We start from the raw sequence: 8,631 nt of genomic DNA, 5'->3' as shown, positions 1-8,631 counted from the left end.
AAATACTTATCCTCATTTTCCCTTGTTTCGTTTTTGAAAACTTACTTACGCACTGCATTGAAAGAAGGCTTCTTCGTTCAATTGCTGTTGTACCTCTAATCTTTTAAAAGTACCTCTGATCCTTCAACTGCTGTTGTACCTTTATTGTACCTCTGCATTGAAAGAAGGCATTTTTAACCCATTTCTTCGTCTATTATTATTGTTGTTGTTAATTTTAATTTACCAGATAATAAGGTAGTATTTTTCGTTTGAAAATAAGAATATGCAAGGAAATTTTAAATAAGTAAAATTATGATGCTTCATCGTAAAATAATATGATAATATGAATGATTAGACAAATGAGGTACATTATAGTTAATTAATTAATGTTTACGTGAAAATTAATTTACCATTTTATTTATTAAATGTGTATATATTATATTTTTTTAGAGTATTTTTTAATTTAATAGGCTAAATAATTTGTTATGAATCAGAACTCTTAAATTATTGCATATATAATATAAGATTTGTTTGGGTGATCTTTTAAAAAAAGATATTTTTTAAGTTATTCTTTTTTAAAAGATTTTATACAAAAAAAATTAATTTTATGTTTGAATATCTTATATAAAAATATATTTTTATTTATTAATTATATCTGGGTATAACTATATAAAAATATTTTTTTATTTATTACGTGAAAATATATATTTTTTAAAAATCTTTAAAAAAATATAAATTGTAGTTTTTCATAAAAGATATTTTTTATTTTTTTAGTACTTTTATTTTTATTACTAAAAATTTATCACGCTAAAAAATAAAAAAAAAAAATTTTATTAAAAAAGATCTTATTATGAACTTAATGATATTTAAACAAGCACATAAAATTTAAAATTTTAATACTTATTTAAGTAATGTTAAATTTTTATATTGACTCAAATTTTGGATACTTATTTAAATACATAAAAAAATTGATATTTTATCAGTTTAAATTAATTTAAAATATATATAATGTTCTATTATAACAATGTGATATTAGTTTATAAATTAAATATTTTATACTAGAGTCATGATTGTTATTTTAGAAGAAAAATTTACAAAAACTTCTGTTAGTATTATATTATATAAGGGGTAAAAATTTAAATTAAATTTAACTAATTTAAAAATAATACTCCAATTATTATTTTTATTGATTTATGAAAATATATATTATTGGATGGTAGATAAAGATAAAAAGGAAGCAGAGTGAGTGAGACTGCTATATAAACCTAATCTGATATCTAGGGTTACGTTTTACTCTCCTCTCTCCCCTCTTCTCTCTGCACCGTTCTCTGTTGCCAAAATCTCTCTCTCACGATGGACTCTGCCGGCAACGAACAATTCGTCGGTGGCGGAGAACCCTTCTCCCACAGAGAAGACGAACACGAACACCAACACCACAGAAGAGAAGATGAAGAAGACGAAGAACACGAGCATCACCACAATTCTCAACCTCTTTCTGGAGATGGTGCTAGCCCTGGGTAACTTACTTCTCTCCTCTCTCTCTAGATTTTCAATTATTCCCTTTTTGTATTCTTGATACGCACGAAAGATTCAACCTTGATGAATTCAATTCAGTTCACCTTTTCCCTCGGAAAGATTAGGTTTTATGAGAATTCGGTGAAAATTTTTTTCCCCTTTGTTATATGTTGTTTATGTTGTTAGATGTTGGTATTCTTAGATTTGGTTCTAATTTAACTCGGCCCCATAATTTGCAGAAAGATATTTATAGGTGGTTTAGCAAGAGATACGACCGTAGGTTAGTGCTTTTGTCTATAATTTCTGAATCATAAGTTCTTAGGGTTCCAAACCCTTCTCTATAGTGTGCACTTCTACAGGTTAGTGCTCTTTTTGCTGCTCATTTAACTTCTTTTTTTACAATATGAGTTGTGTTTGTGTATGGATTTGCAGCCCAATTTGTGAAGCACTTTGGTAAATATGGTGAGATTACGGACTCTGTGATCATGAAGGACCGCAAAACCGGCCAGCCTCGTGGATTCGGGTTTATAACTTACGCTGATCCCTCTGTGGTTGATAAAGTCATTGAGGACAATCATGTTATCAATGGCAAACAGGTAAGGAACTAAGGTTTGCACTTTATGATCTATTAGCTTTAGGACTTATTCTAGTGATTAGTGGATGTATGATTTGATGGCCTCTTTTATGGTTTTGGGATCATATATAGGTTGAGATTAAGCGCACGATACCAAGGGGAGCTGTTGGCTCTAAGGATTTTAGGACAAAGAAAATTTTTGTAGGTGGAATTCCTTCAACTGTGACTGAAGGTAGGCTGCCTCGTTAGTGACCAAATTATTGCTGCTTGAATAGGAGGTGTCAACAAGGGTCACCCGGCACAAAACCTTGACATGAGAGGGTGTACTCCAAAATTTTAGGACACTGTGGACGTATAATCATATATAATAAGAAGTTATCTAAGTTTTGATTTCTATAGTTCGATTTTGTTTTTCATGTTTGAGAGTACTATTTAGGATTTGTCGTGAGTTTGGTGGTTTTGCTCTGATATTGTATACAGAGACAGAGCTCCATAATTTATTTTATTTGATATGTTCAAATATGTGTTGCATTGGAGAAAATCTTATGAATCACTTGTGTGCACATCATTTACATATGCAAGATGTGCCTTGTGTATCATCAGTTCATGGTAGTATATAAGTGATTGAATGTATTCATCATTACTTGAATATTGTGATTCAAAGATTTTTCTAAGTAACTCAATTTGCTGCTTCTCAACCACAAAGAATTTATTGGATTTTAAAAGAAAAGAGACTTGTCAATCATGAAGTTTGTGCACAGATGGCTTCATACTTTTTTTGGTGTGGTTTTTGAACTCGTATGTTCCGCATGTGCAGATGAGTTTAGAGACTTTTTTACGCGCTATGGAGAAGTCAAGGATCACCAAATAATGAGGGACCACTCCACCAATCGTTCTCGAGGATTTGGGTTTATCACCTTCGACTCTGAGGAAGCTGTTGATGATCTGCTGTCCATGGGGAACAGGATTGAGTTTGCTGGAGCTCAGGTGAAGAATCTTTCAATTCTAAATTTATTTCTTCATTGTCTTATTGTACACAGCACACGTCATATATGGAATTCAAAGGGCTATTTCTTCTATGGTTGACTTTCTAAATCTTGAGGGTTCATTATTTTTTGCTTTCATGTTGCATTTTGGTTCGAAGTTCATGTTGGAGTCACTTAGTAAAATTCTGATATCTTGGTTTTGTGGCTAACCTGTAGTGCTTAAAATTTGTGTTTGAAGAATCAACAGTTCTAAAAGTTCAAGGATTTTGGTTGTTGTTTATTTTAGCTCTGTTGTTCATGTCCAAATATTTTTGGATCGTTAATCATGATGCACTTCAGCAAATATTCATTTGTTATATTGTTTACTTTTGTATATAATTGGATTTGGATGTAGCTTCTTCCGTCTGCATACGGCTTGACTAGAGTGGAATTTTCATGGTGCCTAGGTTAGCATTGGTCATTGGATAGTGTGCAGAAACTTTGTGGAAGGAATACGGTGTGGGGAGGAAGTTATTGCTGTAATTTCTTTTCTGATGAGTCACAAATTTCCCCCATTTGTATTATTCCTCATGTTTAAATGCATGAGCTCATCTGCATGAGTGTTTTTTTATGCCTCTTGCGATTCTTTATCCCGAGTCAACAAGTTTCTTGATTTCACTGTTTGGACAACTATTGTGGGTTGCTGCTTTGTGAATCATGTTTTTTCCCCAACTTATACATAGTAATCTAATTGTTTGACTAATCCAAAACCTTGAGGTACTTGTTTTTTGTTTTTCCTATTATGCGAAACTTTTTATCAATTAAGGAAGTTTGTTATCTTCTATTTTAGGTGGAAATCAAGAAGGCTGAACCAAAGAAGCCAAACCCACCACCTACGTCATCCAAGCGTTATAATGACTCAAGGTCTTCATATGGTGGTGGATACGGAGATGCTTATGATGGATTTGGTGGCAGCTTTGGTGTTGGTGGTTATCGGTCAGGTGGCATGTACGGTGGTAGGAGTGGTGCTTATGGTGGCTATGGAAGTGAATTCAGCGGGTATGGAGGATATGCCGGTGCAATGGGGCCCTACAGAGGAGATCCTTCCTTGGGATATGCTGGTCGTTACGGTGGTGGAGGCTTTAGCCGAGGCTATGATCTTGGCGGGTATGGTGGAGCTAGTGAGAATTATGGGGCATATGGCGGTGCTGCTGCTGGAGGTGGTTCTTCTGCTGGTGGTGCCTATCAAACTGGCTATGGTGCTGGACTAGGTGGCGGATATGGAGGGGCTAGCGGAGGCTCCTTTTATGGGAGTAGAGGAGGATATGGTGCTGGTCGATATCATCCTTATGGAAGGTAGAAGCTTGTAAAGCATATTTTAATCTTAGGACTAATGTCTAGCACCAAATTAAAGCGAGAGTTTGTATTGTGTTTCTTTAGGGTTATTTCTTTGGGAGGAAAGAAAATTTGTCCCGCACACTTATATTTTCTGCGAACTGTTTTTATTTTTCAGTTTTAGATTAAAATTCTCCTTGGTTCCCTGTTGAACTTAGTTGTGATTGATGCAAGAGCTGCAAATTGCAAAGATGATGTATTAATTTTGTTTGTCATTTCTTGGTAGTTGCTACAATGGTTTTTACTTGTCTTCTTATTTTCATTTGATTACTGACTTTTCATTCATGTAAGATTAGATATGAAGTATGTCTTGGGTGCTTCTTGCAAGAGATTTTTTTTCCTACTGAAATCAAAACCAACTACAAAAGAAAAATGGATTCTTCTTTCATTTTGTTTCCCCACTGATGTAAGAGTGATTTTGTTGAGTGATGTGTAAAGCAGATGTATTCTCAGAATTGAAGGAATACTATGATGGTGGTAGAATGAGGTGCTTTTGATATACCTAAACTTTGTGTTACTAAAATATGAAGAATACATTTACTTAAATTTAATAAAAACATTACTACCTAGCATGGACATGAGAATATGGGAAGAAGATTGAAAGTCACTCCACTACCACCAAGACAACCATGAGTTGCGAACAATGTAGCACATTTTCGTGTTATTTTATGAGTGTTGAAGCTTCCAATCTAGATAGCTGGTTTGAAGAGGAATTGTTTTGTCCAAAAAACTAGGAACTTATGCTTGTTTGCCTAATCTCTCCTTTTTTTTTCCAAATAAGAAAAAAAATGTTACCATTTCATCCCATTGGGAAAAAAGTACTAGATATTCTTGATGAGTATTAATTTTGAAAAATGGGATGTATCATTACAAAAATCTTGACGAGTATATCTTGTCTGGTTCCATTTGATACCAGGAGATTTGTAGTACTAGTTCTTTTATCTCCTTGTTTCTATTAAAAAGCTCCGTTCATTTTAAGAAAGTATGATTAAGAAAAGGGGACAAAGTACATCACAGACCTGAGTTTTCTCCAAGGGCTTAACTTGTATCTACCTACATTATTATTATTATTATTATTATTATTATTATTATTATTATTATTATTATTATTATTATCATCATCCTTATTTGCAAACAAAGTATGTGATCTAACATTTGTTGTTTCCTTGTAAGAGTTGGAGTCTATAATCCAACATTATAAGAAGCCTTTCTTATAATTCAATTCTTGATGAAAATAAATAAACTATTATGAAAGGTTTATGAAGAGGTTAATGGTGAAAGACTACTTACTTAGAGTATTATTTCCAATTAATCCAGAAGTAACAAAGGTGTACTAATATATGATACAACAAATAGTATGACTTAATCCCCCCTAATAAGAGTTCAACCTAAAGTAGACTAGGTTAGTGGGGGAAACCACCTAGGTTTTAACTTTTTCATGCCATAAAAATTTAGATAAGTCAAATATTGGTTAGTCTATCAAAGTTACATTATCATTTTAAATTGATTAACGAAAAAAGAATACGTAAATGAAACTAAATTTAATTAATTAACATTAATCAATTTTTATTGTAAAATTATTTTTTTTATCCTTAATATTAAATCTTAAACTTTTAAAAGTTAAGATTCATGATTTAAAATTTAAAATTTAAAAATTGCCTAATATTGATAAAAAAAAATTGACTCTCTTGTTAATTCATGAAAAGAATTACTCTTGCATTACATGGAATAAAAATACATTTTGAAAACAAAAAATGAATGAACTCTATTAGTAAGAAAAGAAAAAAGAAAAGAAAATCCAAGTTGTATCTTTGTAAGATAGCTTCCAAACATTTGTTTTAAGAGTTATGAAATTTATGGGAAGTAGTCCTAACCTCACGTGCAGCAGCACCGGCAAGAATGGCAGAACCTCATCAGCTATGGCCCCCCAACAATTCATTTTAATACTCAGTGGAAAACAAATTAACAATGTTTCTTTTTTTCTCCTTTGTGTTTTATTCTCTCATTGGTCAACAGCCTGTGATGCCTAGTACCTGTATTATTCATGCCCTTGTCGTTTATGTTGCCAATTTATAAAATAAAATTTTTTATTTACTAAAATAAAATAATTAGACATTATTGTTTATGTTTGCTAATGTTTCGCCGAACTGTATCACATTTCACATAATTCGCCTAGTGATATACGAAATTGCATAGTTCGCCCAATTATAAAACCCTCTCTTTCTCGCAATGAATTGCTAATAATGGCATTATTCGACACATTTTAAAAGTAAAAGAAATAAATTTACGGAGTGCAGTTTGTTCTATCGTTAGACTTGGTTGCAGTTCATCCAATATTTAAGCGAACTAAAAAAAAAAAATTTGTTTACCCATTAAACGAAATGAGAGCAATATAAAAAAAAAAAAAACAAATGTAAGTAAATAATTTCTTTCTATTTTCTTTTAGAAAACAAAGGTTTTTTTTTAACTTTATAATAGGGAAAAAAAAGCCTATGTTGCCAATATTGCAGACAAGATTGATTCTTGCATCATTCATCTTCATGCTCTCTTATTTTTATTTAATTTCCTTCTTATCCATATTTTCAACTATTATACCATTGCTTTCAACTTTCAACTAGTTGATGAAATTTAATTAACTATATATATAGAAAATAATTTATTAGACTCAAATAACTATTACGTTTCTATATTTTTTTATTTTTTGTCCTATTTAATTCTTTTCTGTTTTACAATAATCTGTATAGAATTTGCTTCACTTCTATTTTCGGATAATAAAAAATTAAACTATAATATGTCTTTATAGGTATCCATCTTGCTCTTATAATTATTAAAATCTAATAAATAAAAATAAATTTTAAAATTTATATAACTATCATCACATATATAACATAAATGAAAATAAAAGTTTAAATATAATTTAATATTTTTAAATATTTTACAAATTATTTTATATTAAAATTATATATATACCGCAATAAATAGGGATGATATTACATAAATTCGATTCCGCACTTTTCACTCCCTTTTATTAAAAATTCGTCTCACAGAGACAAATAATTTTCTACCCCAAATAGATAGAAGCGAGGTGAACTCGCAAGTTCGAATAGTATTACCGCTCTTATTTTTAACGTTAATTCACTTTATTCGGTATTGATATAACATTTTGTTACATTAGTATTAAACCTAATACGTTAGTATTTAACAAAAGAAAAAAAAAACACTAATAGAAAAGAATGAAAAATTTAAGTACATGCTCGTTATTAATTCTATTTGATCAAGATTATGTTATATTAGTTTCTTATCGATCATTCCGTGCCTATCAAATCATATATATATATATATATATATATATATATATATATATATATATAGAAAAATATAGGAGAATAATAAAAATATTAAATAATATAAACAATATATATATTGGATGTTTATTTTACTAGTATACTGATGATTATTTTAATATTAAAATTTAGAAGATTAATTTAAAAGTGTACTATATTTTTATTTAATTGATAATTGTTTATATTGTTCAACAAAGTCATTGTCTCTTAGCATTAAAAGTACACAATAATTAACCAATGACCATAGTCTATCTAGTGATTAAACGTTGTGTATAGAAAGTAGAAACCATAACATACCAAATTTGATTCTTTAAAATACTTTTAGCGTTTTTTAAAATTATGTCTTAAGACGATATAAGTATATATAGGTATTGATGTATTATAAAGGAAAAACTGATGATTACAAAAAGCAATCACATCATTATTATTATTATATATAATATCTACATATAAATTATAAAATTATTTTTCTACTGCCAGCAAATAATATTCTCAAAACTTTTCATAAGTTCCAAACCTTATAGATATTCATCATACATTACAAGACAATGCAAATCTACATATACGACATATGTATGTATTCTCTTAATATATTAGTCAATATCATATCATATTATGTATCTGCTGAAAAAATCACTAAATATAATTAACATATTATATTGTATATTAAGTCCACAATATCATGTTTAAGAAAGCTATAAAAGTGCCACCATATTCCACTTATTAAAGCTAATTAGAATGATTGATGATCCAAAGCATATATATGATGAATTACAGGTTATCAATGGAAATTATTGTTAGAAACATGTTTAGGTCATTGGTTATATCTCCTATCATTGTGGTCCCCACATGTTGTACA

At 30.1% G+C, this 8,631-nt stretch overlaps 1 protein-coding gene across 2 annotated transcripts; it reads left to right on the top strand.

Annotated features, from left to right (window-relative positions):
• Positions 1–1,207: 1,207 nt before the first annotated feature.
• Positions 1,208–4,643, top strand: LOC112801933 (heterogeneous nuclear ribonucleoprotein 1). Of its 2 annotated transcripts, XM_025844886.3 has the most exons (6): positions 1,208–1,496; positions 1,734–1,774; positions 1,927–2,090; positions 2,201–2,300; positions 2,886–3,055; positions 3,884–4,643. In XM_025844886.3, the coding sequence occupies exons 1-6, from the start codon at positions 1,333–1,335 to the stop codon at positions 4,391–4,393; spliced, it is 1,149 nt and encodes a 382-aa protein (XP_025700671.1). In that variant the 5' UTR covers positions 1,208–1,332; the 3' UTR covers positions 4,394–4,643. The 2 variants fall into 2 exon arrangements, with proteins under 2 accessions (XP_025700671.1, XP_025700672.1); XM_025844887.3 differs by lacking the exon at positions 1,734–1,774 and having other exon boundaries at positions 1,213–1,496.
• Positions 4,644–8,631: the final 3,988 nt, after the last annotated feature.

This window comes from Arachis hypogaea, chromosome 5, assembly GCF_003086295.3.
Source record: "Arachis hypogaea cultivar Tifrunner chromosome 5, arahy.Tifrunner.gnm2.J5K5, whole genome shotgun sequence".
Taxonomy (NCBI): Eukaryota; Viridiplantae; Streptophyta; class Magnoliopsida; order Fabales; family Fabaceae; genus Arachis; species Arachis hypogaea.
This window is presented reverse-complemented; position numbering and strand designations above follow the sequence as displayed.

Excerpts from the sequence above, each read along its gene's own strand:
- LOC112801933 (XM_025844886.3), top strand. The coding sequence starts at position 1,333 with ATGGACTCTGCCGGCAACGAACAATTCGTCGGTGGCGGAGAACCCTTC. Across the intron at positions 2,091-2,200 it reads ATGTTATCAATGGCAAACAG|GTTGAGATTAAGCGCACGAT; the intron begins GTAAGGAACTAA and ends GATCATATATAG. Across the intron at positions 2,301-2,885 it reads TCCTTCAACTGTGACTGAAG|ATGAGTTTAGAGACTTTTTT; the intron begins GTAGGCTGCCTC and ends CCGCATGTGCAG.